At 42.6% G+C, this 15,587-nt stretch overlaps 1 protein-coding gene across 1 annotated transcript in view; it reads right to left on the minus strand.

The window, feature by feature from the left end:
- Cfap44 (cilia and flagella associated protein 44) overlaps window positions 1–15,587 on the minus strand; it is a 90,417-nt gene that overhangs the window by 54,767 nt on the left and 20,063 nt on the right. The window contains exons 9-17 of the mRNA XM_052158952.1: window positions 13,235–13,399; window positions 11,089–11,244; window positions 10,734–10,781; window positions 10,215–10,314; window positions 7,981–8,075; window positions 6,794–7,003; window positions 5,980–6,090; window positions 4,030–4,188; window positions 2,853–3,095 (exon numbers count right to left, since the gene is read on the minus strand). Of these exons, the coding sequence (XP_052014912.1) occupies window positions 2,853–3,095; window positions 4,030–4,188; window positions 5,980–6,090; window positions 6,794–7,003; window positions 7,981–8,075; window positions 10,215–10,314; window positions 10,734–10,781; window positions 11,089–11,244; window positions 13,235–13,399 (1,287 nt within the window). The remainder of the gene's footprint in view (window positions 1–2,852; window positions 3,096–4,029; window positions 4,189–5,979; window positions 6,091–6,793; window positions 7,004–7,980; window positions 8,076–10,214; window positions 10,315–10,733; window positions 10,782–11,088; window positions 11,245–13,234; window positions 13,400–15,587) is intronic.

Raw genomic sequence — 15,587 nt, forward strand, 5'->3', positions numbered from 1 at the left:
AGGTAGGTAGGTAGATAGACAGACAGACAGACAGATACATACATACATACATACATACATACATACATACATACATACATACATAGACTAATAGATAAAAATACATAACAGAGTAAGGTTATCTCTGTTATATCTGATGTTAAAGCTTTCTAAGAATTGTTTCCCTCTGTAATTTGTCAAATGATACATTTATATAAAACTATAAGTCAAATGTATATTGTGATCCTTAGGAATAGCAAAAGAATGTATAAATGATAACCATATAGAGGAGGAAAATCTGCCCAAGCTTCCACTGGATAAGTAAAGGGTAAAAAAGGATTATAGAATTGACATAACAAACAGAAATAATTAGTAAGGTGAGAGATATAAGTTAAAATATGTCAGTAATCGTGTTAAATGTAAATGGACATAATGTTTTTACTAAAGAAAAAGGTTATCCTATAGGATTTAAATAAATCTTAACCAGGTCTGGTTATTTATGAAGATAAACTTTTGCTAAAGTTATCAGAAGATTAAGAACGTGGAAGAACCCTTGGTAACTCTTGGAGTCTGGGCTTGTCGTTAATGGACAATTGCCTTCATTATTGTCATGGAAATGTACCAGGCTTACTTGCTTTAAATGCAGTTTAAAAGTTTTGAGTTCTGTGACTATAGCTCAGTAAGAGAGTGTCTGCTTAGAATCTATGAAGTCCTGGGTCCAATGCTCGGCACTAGAGACAAGCCTTGGTGGGGCACGCTCATTCTGAAGTGCTGAATACAGTTGGCAAAGACAATATACGTGTTTGATGTTAAAGAGAGAATTCAGTAAGAGATAAATACTTGACACATGTGGGTAGATAAACTATATTTAAAGTTGTTAGATAAAATTAGCTTAGTTAAGAAAGTGGGGAGGGGCTAGGTCTACTCTGGAGTCCTCTGAATTACAATGTCTATTTTACAATGTTTTATTCTTTTATAAAAATAGACACCATCGAAAGGAGTTGGAAAAGTGTGTGTGTGAGTGTGTGTGTGTGTGTGTGTGTGTGTGTATGTGTGTTTATGACATCATTCTGGAGGCCAAGAGGAGGTAAGGATGCAGTTTAATAGTAGAGTGCATGTCTAGCACGCATGAGACCCTGGGCTCAAGACCCAGCACCACAAAACAACCATGATGGTCATGGTGATGTATTGGAAGCCATGAGAAGGAGGGGAAGGTCAACAGGCCAAATGCTCAGAAAGCAGCCACTAAGTCTGGCAGTGCAATAATCACTCAAGAAATGGAGAGGTGAATATAAAACCTCAGCTGGAGATGGTGTCTGTGTATGTCTGTGTATGTGTGTGTGTGTCTGTGTGTGTCTCTGTGTGTGCCTCTGTGTGTTTCTGTGTGTGTGTCTGTGTGTCTGTGTCTGTGTGTGTCTGTGTGTCTCTGTGTGTGTATGTGTGTGTGTGCATCTCTGTGTGTCTGTGTCTGTGTGTGTGTCTGTGTGTCTCTGTGTGTGTATGTGTGTGTGTGCTTGTGTGTGTCTATGTGTGGTGTATTGTCAGAAATTCTGGGAGCCTCATGTGCTGATGATAGAATTGGATTTTAAAAGACAGGAATTGGTATACATTAAGTAGTGTGTTTCAGGAGCAAAATTACAGGGAGAGTGTGAAGGAGAAGGAATAGCCCTAAAGGGCTTTCTGGATCACTGCCCTGGGCAAGTTGCTAAGCAACGCCCACCAGTTATAACAACAGGTGGAGCAGAGCCCAGCTCTGCAGGGCACTGGAGCTGAGAAAAGACTGGGAAACTTCATCTGATTCCCTCCTGTGAAATATGAGTGTCTGGAGAGACAGGAGAGTTGCAAAATGTTCCTGGGGAGAAGTTGTTCAAATAATAATTTGTAAAGTAAATACTTGCGGTGGGAGAACTGGCCACCAGTGTGAGTCCTGATTCCAGCACTGGAGTCATGACTTGAGAATGAAGCCAGCTTTTTTTAGAGCAGGCATGTGACTGGCTTAAGCTAGGAGATCAGTCCCTCTGTGGTCTGTGATTTACCTCATGATGGGGCCGGTGTGTCTGAGATCGAACCTTAGTTCCTTAGTTCTTAGTCATCAAAGACGTCACTTAAGAGCTCCACACCATGGTTTCAGGAGACTAGGACCAAGTATGAATTAGTAGTAATAAGCTTTCGGTATAATTTTAAGCCAGTTACTTGGGGGAAAGCATGAGTGTGTGTGTGTGTGTGTGTGTGTGTGTGTGTGTGTGTATACGCATGCACATTCAAAAGTGAAAACTGTAACATCTATAATAAAAAAAATCTTGCTTTGCAATATATTGAGAACATGTTTTGTGAGAAGACTATATGCTATATAAGTGGAAGGCACACAACACTCCACATTCATTGTGAGACGTTCTTGTGTCAGTCTTTGTGAGGTCTATTTGCTCTTGTTCCTTGTTTGCTAAGTCCGGATTTTGACTGGGGTAAAACAAGAAAAACACAGGATTCCTAGTCTGCCAGAGGCCACAGCCTGGATGTAAGCAGATTAGCTGTACAGTTCTGCCACAAAACTGTTGTTTCCGAACTTAAAACAACAAACAACAAACAGAAAAACCGACTCAGATGATGAGGACTCCTTTGACCTTTGACCCTCAACTCTTGGTCTTGTCCCACCTTTGGTCTTCCTGAACAGGTGAGTTTGGCCTTGAATGACAACAGAAGCCAGACATATTTAAAAGAGATGTTAAGGCAATGTATTTAAAAAAAAATGAACATATTAAAACTTACAGTTACATCACTAATCTAAAATTAAATTCTCAGTGTATGCATATGAATGAACCGGGGTGAGAACAATAGCTATCATAACCTGAACCGGGCACGGGATCTTTACTCACCAACGACACCCAGAACTTCCCTGGTGCCGAGTAAAAGCCACACAGGATGGGGGAAGGCGTTGGTGGCATGAAGATCTCCGGCAGCGGCTCCTCCTCCTCCTCCTCCTCTTCCTCACTGACCTCCTCCGGTACTTCCTCTTCCCCAAAGGCTTCCCTCTCTTCTGCTAGCTTCCTCCTCCTCTCTTCCCTTTCCTTCTCCTTCATCATCTTTATTTTTTCTCTCCTTTGTACTTCCATAAACCTCTTTTAAAATAAGAAAGAGACATTTTTAAAATGCATTATTTTATGTGAGAGCAGGACAAAGATTGTGGAAGGAAGAGCAGCATTTCCGTGTAATTTCCTTGATATCCATTTCATTGAAATCATTTGGTCATCCTTTCCCGCAAGAGAAGGAAAGTGTTGATTTTCCCTTGGAGCCTGCCACCGGCGACCTAGGAACCACGTGGTCTAAAATAGCCAATGGGAAAGCTTGTTTCTGGCTCCTGTAACCCTGCGATGTAGGTGCTAGATATCACCAGCTGCCCAGCGTAGAGCTCCCCAACACAGGTAGCCCCTTCTCCTCTTCATCCCTGAGAATTACCTTCCTGACTTGTATGATCTCTTCACACCATCCTCTGTTCACAGAAGACCACAGTGGCTCAAACTGATGAGGCTGGGCCGGTTTCTAGAGAGACCTTCTAAATGGTCCTGACAAACTGCTTGCTGCCACTGCAAGCAGCCAGAACTCGATGTGAAAACGCTGAGAACTGTCTAAATGGTGGCCGCCCTGGGGCTGTTCTCCCAGCATCGTTCTCTCTCTCTTCTCGTTCTGTCAGACATCTTCCCATCTTCTGAGTTTAATTTGTCACTTCCAGGTCGCCATGTTTTTTACCCCTCTCATCCCTCCATCAGCAACATCACTCCCTGAGGTTCCTCTCTTTGTACCTGGATTTTAGTTACTTATCTACTACTGTGTCCTGCTACGCGGTCAGCCCCCTTCTTACCAGTGTACAAGCTCCTGTGGACCAGGATCTGTTTTATTTCTATTCTATTCTATTCTATTCTATTCTATTCTATTCTATTCTATTCTATTCTATTCTATTCTATTCTATTTGTATTCTCCAAGAATCTCTTATAGGATATTGCATCTCCAAATGCATGAAAGGAGAGGAGAGAATGGTTCAAGAAGATCTCATACCAAAATCTTAGATTTGACACTTGTGAAATGGAAGCATCTGAGCAGCATGTCTGGGATTGCAAACGTGACAACATTCTGGTCATCTACGTCCTTAATGGTTGGGCATAGACATTCAAGAATATAGCCGTTCTCACAGATGATCAATAAAGTGCTTTCAGGCTAAGAACAAAAGAAACAAATAAAATAATTAACATTATGCATATCACTTACATGTTGGCAAATTTTTACCAGTTCAAAGCCAGGGAGAATATCGCTATCATTTTAAATACCTCACAGGCCTAGTCACGAGTCATTATTGTGTCGCTAGTGTTAAGTTATTCTCATGTAATTATTCATTGCTAATCTGATGACTAAAATTAGATTTTTCATTTGTTCCCTTTAAAGATACCATGACTTATTTCCATAGCCAAATACGTGTTTGTGAAATCTGTTAACCCAAGGGGCAAAATCTGTGGTGTGAATGTCTGCTTGGCTCAGTCACCCTTGGCAACTCATCCTGTCTTCTTCCTAAGTTCAAATTTCAGTGTGATGCCCCCACGGGCTCTCTCTTCTCCCCATGCGTGTGCTTCAAGAAGTCTTAAACTTCCACTCACATACAGCAGATCCCAGACTGCTCTGTCCAGCATACAACTGTACTCAGCATTTTGCTACACGCTAGAGATGGAGTTATACGAAGAGCCGCCATCCTCACTCCCGTTATGGACTTTGCCTCCGAAGGGAGAACTTGTCAGCTGTCAATTCACACAGATAAATACAAATTGCAATTGCAAAGGTCCTGCCAAGGGACCGCAAGAATTGCCGGCTTCTGCATAGTTTCCCGAGAATGTGGTATCTAGCTTGAAGGCGGAGGATGAATACGATTTAAAGTGAGCCGGGGAGCGAGCGCTGTGCACATTGGAGCTTATAGAAAACTGTAGGCTTGGAAAGCATTGCTTAGAGCCATAGCGCAGGAGGAAAGAGAGGCAGGGCAGGGCACCGAGGGATTTAACACCCAATGACCAGTGGAGAGCATTGGCCGGGTGCAAGAACCAGGTGCAAGAACTGGGAGCAAGCACCGGGAGCAAGTAGAAAAGCATTGACATTAAAGGGAGAAGATATTTCAAACAGGAAAGAAAGTTCAGTGGGGTCAAACAACGCTACCACACCAAGGGAGATAAGATCCACACATTAGGTGGCTATCAGTGATGCCTGGAGAAGAGCTGCAGGGTGGGGTCGGGGAGCCAGGGGCAGCCAGAAGTTGGGGAAGGATGGAGCGCCCCGTGTGGAAGGCAGCGCAGGAGCGATCAGTCCTGAGAGCTGACGGGAGCGGAAGCGAGGAAGCACAACTGCACAACAGGAAGTGAGCCGTTTACTCTCTGTAGTGGGGAGAGAGTACTGCGGAGGAATTACCCAGGGAGCAGCAGGTAAGGCTGAGGTATATGCCACATTGTAGACGGAGGGGGGGGGGGGGAGGGGTGGGGTGGGGGGGGGGTGGGGGGGGGGGTGTCTAATTCAAAGACCCAGTGGCAGAATGGACAAAGAGTAGGAAAATAGACAGCTTCTCTACTGTAAAAGAAAGAAGAGGCGGGACACAGAGGTGTGAGGGGATGCGACAGGTCCGCACCTCTCTGGGAACCGATGCTGAAGGCATGCATGACAGGGAGTCAGAAAGCTCTGAGGTTTCAAGGTGGCCATCATGTGCGAGAGAAGGCATTGATAAGAGCTGTCCCGAGGGATGTGTGGGACTCATTTAAATCACTGTATTTGGGAGAGCTAATGATCTTCTTTAACATATGATTGTCTCCTGCAGTCTTTGGCTGACACTGGTGACAAAATAGGCAAAGTAGTCGGGGCAACTCTGGAATGTATTTTTGCCAAATAGTAATGAAGAAAATGTAGCCCAAAGAGGGGGAACCCCTGTAACCACAAGACACTGCGATTTAATCTTGAGAACAAATGCTAATGACTTACATGATTGGCTGGAGACCACATCAACTGGCAAATGGGCCCAGGAGTGTTAAAAAAACCGACTGGCTTGTATTCCTTCTCCACATCGAAAAAGAAGACAGTCTTGTCTTCACTCTAGAAGAGACACACCCACCCACTATATATGACTATGACAATAAGGTAATACAGCATTCTGTTTAATACCATAGAGTCTATCTAATTTATATTTATAGACTCAACAATCATGTATTCTAAATTAATCTGAAGTATATATATATATATAGTTTCAAATGTTCGATTCATTTTCCCAAGTGAGTTGATAGTCCAGAAATGTGACTACCATATATGTGTTTATACATACATGTTTATGTATATGTAACTAATTTCTAAAATAGTTCCAACAGTACACCTGTTCACCTCTCACTTCTTATAGAATATAGAGTTATTTCCTTTATCTGAGGCAGACTTTTGTTTTGGTTTGCATTCAGAGGGTAGCGAAGATCAAAGCAGAGCTGGCTACATGCTGGGCTAGAGTTCTCCCACGAGCTTCATAAACCCATGACAGCCCTCTTTAAGAACACATGTATGTTATAAACTAAGAGTTATAAGATGTTCACCCAGCATGATTTCCATCTGAAACCTTTTACTCATTTAAAGTAAACATTAAAACTTAACTTATAAGACAGTTCTTAAATATCATATATAGACTGCAGTGAAAACATAAGAAAACAAAACGTAGGTTAACTTTGGTAAATAGGGCGCAGTGGAGTAGGTGCTGTTAATATAAGGGAAGCTGGGTGTGGAGTTTCAATGGGAAATGACAGAGAATCACACTTACCCCAGTGGCTAAGATCTCCCCGTCACGCTCATAAGCTAAAGCCGTAACTTCTTCAGTATGGGGTTTAAAGACATATTTCAATTGTAGCTCAGCATCTAGGACTTTCTTCCGTCCTGCAAAAACTGTAAGTCCTTTTGGATCGAAAAGTTCAAGAATTCGGACGACACCGTCTTGGAATCCTACTACGATCTGTGATGCAGAAACACTCACCTGGGGAAATGATCAAGCACACAGGACCTGTGGTTAGTTAAGTAGCTGAAGCACACAAAAAAGTCGTTCTACCTCTTGCCTCGACTCGGGGAACTTAGTGTCGCTGGCCTTTTCAACCCTTGGTTCCATGCTATGACCGTCTCCATCAGCTCCTTCCAGGCCGTTTACCTGTTATGACCACAAGCAGGGTAACCTATGATAATTCAAACTTCCAACGAGCAAACACGGACAGTGCGCCTGCCTCCCATGTAGGAGGCGCCTGCCACCAGCAGTTGGGGTGAATGCAAATAGCCTGAGTGTGGCCTATTAACATGTAGATAAGTATAGAATATCATTAGCATGGGTCCATAGGAAAGAAACACACAGCAAAGAAAGCTGGCTTAGCTTGAGGATTCCCCTAAGGCAAAGATGGTTGGAACTGAGATCAGAAGGGTGCTTGGTCAAGAACTGGGTACAAGAAGGCAAACAAGAACTGGATAGAGCGGAGAAGAAATGCTAGCACGAGAACTGGAGGTAGAGACTGGGGGACGCCAGGATGCAGGATATCTTACACAGTATACTGAGGGTAGTCTTTATCCAAACAATGGGAAGCCAGACCAGTGGCATACCTGAACCACACTCTCTTGTGACTTCATCCCCTTATTCTGTTATTAATAAGAATTAATCACTCCCTAAATAGTTCCATGGTGTTTAAAAACCATGGTTGCATGGACAGAAGACGCCTCAAGTTCGGTTGCATGGTAATTTTGCAAGACAGAGCCATGCCACGGGTAGCACAAAAACAGATTTTCACTAAGCAAAGTAACCCCATAAGAGTGATATCATGAAGTGGTTCCTGCAATATTTGAGGTAAAATAAACAACTTGAAATATTTATACTTCTTTAAAAAAGTCTGAGCCATAAAATAGCTACATCTCTACGAGATATCATGGATTCAGTATATTTTCCAATGTTTCTGATTAAAACAACAAACTTACTGATCGGGGTGCCCAAATGAGGGAAGTTCCTCCTTGTTTGAATTTCATCTGAACCAAAGGGTTTTTACTAGCAAAATCATACACACGAACAGAGCCTGCGGAAAAGAAAAACAGAGTTTTCAAAGAAACAGATAATAAATGTATTACTTCTTTAAAAAAAAAATCTCAGTTAACTTTTTATAGGAGAAAATTCAGTAACTCAGATCAATTGATAGCCAGCCTAACAGCCTTTTAAATTTGTATTTATTTTTTTTCTTTTGAGTTACTTTTAGATTAACATGCACAGTAAGAGATTTCCTTGTGGTGTTTTCATACATGCTAGGTTTCAGCTGAGTCTGCCCCCACACAAACATTGCCTGCCTGCCGTCATCTTGCTCTGTCCTCACTGTATCTAACTGTCCCCAGGATTCCTTTTTTTTTTAAGATTTATTTATTTATTTATTATATGTAAGTACACTGTAGCTATCTTCAGACACTCCAGAAGAGGGCTTCAGATCTCTTATATCAGATGGTTGTGAGCCACTGTAAGACCCCCAAAATCTGAGGGCGCCCCAGCATCCCACACCTCAGAAGGTGACACCCAAATCACTTATGAGAAACGGTCTTGATGCACTAACACGAGGATTTCTTTATTCCAGAATTCTGGGTTCCACAGCCAGGGGTAACCTGGGTTACACCACACAGGGGTAGAGGACTGTGGACCCCGAGTACTGAATGGACAGGTTTTATAAGTTTACAACAAAGCCCGAGAATCACAAACCAATCATTCCTTAGCATCGAGAACGAAGTGCGAGCCAATCGATTTGTACCACTCCATAGTTTTTAGGCCAATCAGTTTAAATTATTGGAGCCCGTGTTCAGTGGACCAATTAGTTTCCTATTTTCTTGGATGTCTATAGCTGCGTGAACTCCTGGATAGGAGTAACGGCATAAGCAGTTTACAGAAGCAAGATAAGCTTACAAGGCCAGGATCATATTCAAGGCCTTTCTGCTAGCTCTAAACAAAGGGCGGGCTCTGGATTGTGACCTTTTACCTAGTTTCTAACAAAAGGCAGGCACTGGAATGTGAAGTGTTTGGGGCTCCTTAGAAGGCTGGGATTTGAACTCAGGACCTTTGGAAGATTTCCCCCCTCTCCAAAGACCCCCGACCCCTCCTCCCACCCCCTGCTTCCGTGTATATGCCCCTCCACCCAACCCACTCCCACCCCCCCACCCCCAATTTCCCTTTGTTGGGGCATCTCTCTGAACTTAAGTGGAAACTCTTAGTAAAAATATTTCTGACCATGTTTGTATGCAAATTGAAAACATGTGCTATTAAAGGTGTTTGAATGTTCTTCCAAAAAAGAAACCTGTGGGATATAATAAGCAAGGTGGATTTTGAGGTAGGAAGTGCACAGCCTGCAGCAGACACAGTTGGAGATTAGAATGAAGACCTAGTTGTAAATTATCGATGAAAGCACTGTTCATTTTGTTAGCAGCATCTACGCTCTTCTGTCCTCATCACCGCTCTCTCCTCCCAACTCACAGGTATTTCTAGCCTTGCAGGCATTGGCAATTTAAATGAAGATGATATTCAATAAAAAACAAAAAACAAAAACCAAGGCCAGAGAGATGGCTCAGACAGTGAGGTGCCTGTCATACAAACATGAGGACTTAGTGGGAATCCTCAGCATGATGAAAAAGCCAAGCATGCTGACATGTGCCTGCAATCCCAGAGCTTCTGTTCCAGGAACCCAGTTCGCAGTAGCTGCAGGCAGCAACAGAATGCAACAGTTGTCTGGTCCAACCATTTGGTGAACTCAAGTGTCAGTGAAAGACCCTTCTCAAAAAATAGGTTAAAAAGCAATAGAGGAAGATTCCAGATGTTATACACATATATACACCAGAACACTACATATACATGAACATGCATGGATGCACAACAACAACACACACCAAAACACATGTACATTTACTTGAACATGCATGCATTCACAACGTAACACACACATAACAGAATACATGTACATTTACATGAACATGCATGAATTCACAACATAACACATGCACACATACCAGAATACACGTACATTTACATGAACATGCATACCTGCAAAACACAACACACACACCAGAACACGTGTACATATGCATAAACACGAGTACATGTACAACATAACACACGCAGACAGAGACACATGCACACACACACACACACACACACATGCGTGCACGCACACGTAGTTTATACTTACAGTCCATGGCGGTTGTGGCCATGAGATAAGTGAGAGGAGAAACTGCCAAGGCTGAAATGGGTCCGGAATGGAAAGAGAAGAGGCATTCTGGATCCTGGGTCTGAGAACAAAGGGCACATCAAATCTCAAAGACAGCACAATATATAGTTAAAGTCAATTTTAAAGACAATAAATAAAATCCTGTAACACACATACCATTTTACTCAGAGAGGAAAAGTATGATAGATTAAAAAGAGCTCTGGACTGGGGAAATAGGTAAAGTATGTGGAGTCCTGGCTCTGAAGTTAATGACTGATTTTCCATGGATCCCAGTAGATGCCCTTCCTGCCTGCTCAGTAGAGCAGCTGACAGGATCACAATAGATAATATAAATGAAGACTCCCCGTGTTTAGGAAATGCTTAATGTGTAATGACATACTTCTGTTTTTAACTTGATGAAAACAAAAGAAAGACTTTTAAAGACTATCAAAGACTTTTTACTCTAGCAGTTAGGAGAAAATAAGGGAAACAGGCACTTACAATATTTGAAAAGCTGAGGTCAAGCTTCCAGATGGCTCCATTGGCATCCTAAAAAATTAAACAACTGATAATGTTTTATCATTTTTAATGTTCATCTAATTAAAATTATTCATTCTGTGATTTGGTTAAAATTAGCGCCAGCAATAACACCTAGTGTTTACATATACTGTAAGGTATAAATGAAATATATTAAGATTATCTCCTATATATTTAAGACGAGAAATGTATAATAAGTCAAGCAATTCCATAAGGCCGAAACATGAGGCATTCTGGTCCAAGCAATCAACTGCATTTCTATTTTCATTTTATGTCCTGGTACAGTTTTAGAAAGCCCAAACAGAAGAGTGCAGCATACCTGAGCCAGCCAAAAGTTATTTCCAATTTCATCCATCTTGATCATTGAGAAGAGGTTGACACTCTTGTCTACGAGAAGTTCATTAATAGGCTCTATCTCCAGCAATCCCGTATCATCTATAACGTCAGCAGTGTCGATTGTCTCAAAGTCCCATATCTTACAAAATTAACAAGAAAGTTATTTTGTAACACAACAACCATGCCCTTACTAGACACCGGAAGCTAACAAATACAAGGTGTCGGGTATAAGTTACTTCTTTTGGAGTTATCGGGCCAGTGAGGTCTCACAGACCCTCCAACATGACCGGTTGTTACCATTGCTCTACAATGAACTCCAGCATTTGATGGTAAGACCCTGTTGCTGATGGGATCCCATGCTTTCGTCACAGAACATGGCAAAATCACGTTGGTGCAGACCTGGATGCTTCGTCCCTATTTGTTAGCTTTTGTAGTGCTGGGAAGTATTATCCATGCTACTGGAGGGGAAAAGACACCATCAATCATATCTCGGCTGTGAGCCCTGAGAGCGATAGAAATGACTGTCCTGGGAAGATGTGTTTATTGGTGTAGAAGTGGCACAAATGTCATAGGGGTAACCAACCACTTTCAGATTGGGCTTAAGTCCCACTTAACAAGATGAAACCCATACACGTCACCATTACCTGGCTAAGCATCTATGGCTGGGTAGGTTATAGGCTCTAAGATAGAACCTACTAAATGGACACAGTATTTAACAGACTCCCAATGACTTCTTCTTACACTGGTAGACCAGTGCATCTCTCAACCCTTGTCTGAAAAGCTTCTATTTATTTTTTATGATCTACAGCTGGCCAAGGTACAGAGAATAAGAGACTGAACAGTGCTCAGCCCTAATTGGAACATATTATACCTATATTCCCTCTCTTCCCCTCCAAAAGTTCAGGATTGCAGAAGAGGAGGCAGAAAGAGAGTAAGAGCTTGGGATGGTGGGGGACTCTTTGAGGAAATATCTTCTGGGCAGAGGTGCAGTTGCACATATGAACTCACAAGCAGTTATAACAACAGGTTCAAAACCCATGCAAGCCTAGGTCAGACAAAATCCCAGTATGGAGATGGGAGTTGGGTGTATAATTCAACCCCAAGTCCTGGAGCTATTGGCAATTGTAAGCTTCTGGGAGACAGACAACCAATTTTCACTAAGAGTACAGCTTCTGGTACGTTGGCCATTCTTCAGTGGATACCTAGTCTTACTACTGCAACTGGATAAGCCCTGGTATCCATGGGAGGCCTCTTTTTCTGAAGAGAAACAGAGGAGGAGTGGATGGGGGAAGGTAAGGGGTTGGGAGGAGAGGAGAGAAGGAAAACTGCTGTCAGGATGTTAAAAAAAGAAAGAAAATAAATGTGTATACATACATATATACTCATACACATACATATAGAATATTCAGATAGTGCAAATTGGTTTTGAGGAATTTAATAGCTAGAAGGCCCCAGACGATGAACCAAGAAGAATGCAAGGCAAATCAGAAGACTGTTTGCTAGTGTTCATAGAAGGTAACTTAGCCATTCAGGGTAAATGGGAAACATAGGAGAGAACAGCAACTCAGGAGACTTAGCTTCTGAAGCAGTGTTCCAGTGCACGGGGAAATCACTGAGCTTCCCAGCACAAGGTCTGGAGAAAGGGTGGTAGCACATAGCACCCACACATCTGGGAGAGGACACTATTTCCACTCCGCATTTCCACCACCACCCTGGTGGAGATTCACAACTTTAACCCCAGACCTCAGGAGGCCGAGGCAGGTAGATCTCTGAGAGTTCGAGGCCAGCCTGGTTTACATAGTGAGTTCCAGGCTAAGTTCAGAATTTTCAGTCTTTAGAAAATGCCCAGCCTCAGGCACTGTGAAAGGATGTGCTCCCACTGTTTACCTGGGGCTAATATGGACTTTCATTTTCTGAAGCTCCCATGCCAATCCCTGAAGCACAAGAATAAGAACTCCCTTCAGAATAGTTCAACTAATTTTGACAAGAATGCAAATATTTACTCCATGAGAAGCGTAATTTAAAATGAATTGATCTTTAAAATAAGTAACCACAGAGCCCCTTCAAAAAAGCACCTTATAAGACAAAACCACCGAGGTGATCTCAAGTCTTAGGCACTGTGTCCTTACCCTAACGCTGCCATCTGACCCGGCCGTGATCACTTCCCCCTCATCCAGCATTATCTGGTTAATGGAACCGTTGTGACAAGACTTCATGCCAGTCCGACAGAGTTCCACCTTGATGAGACTGCCTTCCCAAAGCAGCAGGTTGCCCCATTCTGACCCTGAGAGAACCTGGCAGGTGGGAAGAAAGAAGTGCGCATAAAGATTAAATGCCTCAAACACGTGAGCGTTAACGTTCAGGTTCTTTTTCTTGACTGTGAAAATCATAGCTTGGGTACAGAAGGGAAGAAAGTGAAGAAATAAAAACCACAGATACAACCTCCAGTTTACACTTTTCCGCACTATGCTGCCTAACAGCCCACAACTGTGTATGTTAGTGGTATTTTATTTCTTTTATTTTCTATATTCTTTGCTCACATTCCAAATGCTTTCCCCTTTCCCGGTTCCCCCCCTCCCCATAAGTTCCATAAGCCCTCTTCCCTCGGCCCATTCCCCAATCACTCCCCTCCCGTTTCTCTGTCCTGGGACTCCCTACAGTGCTGCATCGCAGCCTTTTCAGGACCAGGGCCCTGGTCATTTCTTTATGAATGCTCTTACTAGATTTCTTTATACAACCTCTTACGGGCGGGACTTAGGGGTTGGGTGACTGGATCAAAACTGGGCATTTAAGGTCTTCCAAAGATGAGATTCCATTTCTATGAGTAGAGCTGTCTGCTAAATTGTAAGACTACTAAATTGAACAGATTAGAGCTCAGGTTTCAAAGGAGGAAAGTATTTGGGACTGCCCCCAAATTAATGTCTAATTCTACAGTTCCCAAAGTGCCATCAAACACTGGCTCTTACAGTCCTTAATGAGTGCTATTATAAGTAATATTTATGGTGTATGCCTGAATACTTATTAATATTTATGGTGTATGCCTGAATACTTATTTTTTTTGAAGTTGAACTCTGTATTTATTTTTTTTAATTTATTGATATATTTATTTACATTTCAAATGATTTCCCCTTTTCTGGACCCCCACTCCCCGAAAGTCCCATCAGTCCCCTTCCCCCCCCCCCCCCCGTTTTCCCACCCAACCCTTCCCACTTCCCTGTTCTGATTTTGTTCAATACTGCTTCACTGAGTCTTTCCAGAACAAGGGGCCACTCCTCCATTCTTCTTGTACCTCATTTGATGTGTGGATTATGTTTTGGGTATTCCAGTTTTCCAGGCTAATATCCACTTATTAGTGAGTGCATACCATGATTCACCTTTTGAGTCTGGGTTACCTCACTTAGTATGATGTTCTCCAGCTCCATCCATTTGCCTAAGAATTTCATGAATTCATTGTTTCTAATGGCTGAATAGTACTCCATTGTGTATATATACCGCATTTTTTGCATCCACTCTTCTGTTGAGGGATACCTGGGTTCTTTCCAACTTCTGGCAATTATAAATAGGGCTGCTATGAATATAGTTTATTAACATTGGTGTTTACCGCTCAAAGTCACTTGTGCTCAGTACACTCCTCAGCAGCGCCACCTGCAGTTGGGCCTGTGGTGCTCTGTTTTCCCTAACTCCAGCTTTGTTCTCACTCAGAGAAAACTGAAGCACCAACAGTTCAATAACTTACCCCCAAACTCCCCAGAGGAGCCGCCATTCTGGTTTAAGTGCTGTTACTCAAAAGTCCCCGCTCTGACCACGCTGTCTCAGAAGCAGGGGGCTCCAAAGAAACTGGCGAGCACGCTTCTTTTCTCTGGGATCCCTGTGCAGCTTTGACTAAGAAGGTCTTATTTCCACAGACCCTCGGTGTGGACTGGCCCACGATGGGAGACCCTTTCCTTCTCAGCGGCGGGGAATTGATGACGTCAGCTCAGTCTTCACTTCACTCGCCTGTGTGACCTGCTCTTGGGCCTCAGCTCACCTTAGTAGTGTCTTCAACTTGATTTTTTTTTATACAAGTGTTTTTACTGATGAATACTAATTGTGCACATTTATGAGGCGCATTTATGAGTGATAACTCAATTTGTGCATACGATGTGTGATAATAAATCAGGGTTATTAGCATTTCCTTCTCCTTAGACTTAGATCATATGTTTGTGCTGGGAAGCTTTGAACATCTGTCTTCAGTTCCTCATTACACACCCAAGACCTGGCTGCGAACCAGACATGCACTGGGCTAGAAAACATTAGATCTTAGTCCTTCTGTGTAACTATACTTTGGCATCCTCTGTCCAATCTCCTTCTGTCCCCCCTTCCCTTTGATAGTCTCTGGACACCACAGAGGCTTGCTTGTCCATCGTTCATATGAAATTAACTGCTCAGAGATTACAGCCACCGGAAGTTATAAAAACTTATCTGAAATGTCAGTTACACCCA

This window comes from Apodemus sylvaticus, chromosome 15, assembly GCF_947179515.1.
Source record: "Apodemus sylvaticus chromosome 15, mApoSyl1.1, whole genome shotgun sequence".
Taxonomy (NCBI): domain Eukaryota; kingdom Metazoa; phylum Chordata; class Mammalia; order Rodentia; family Muridae; genus Apodemus; species Apodemus sylvaticus.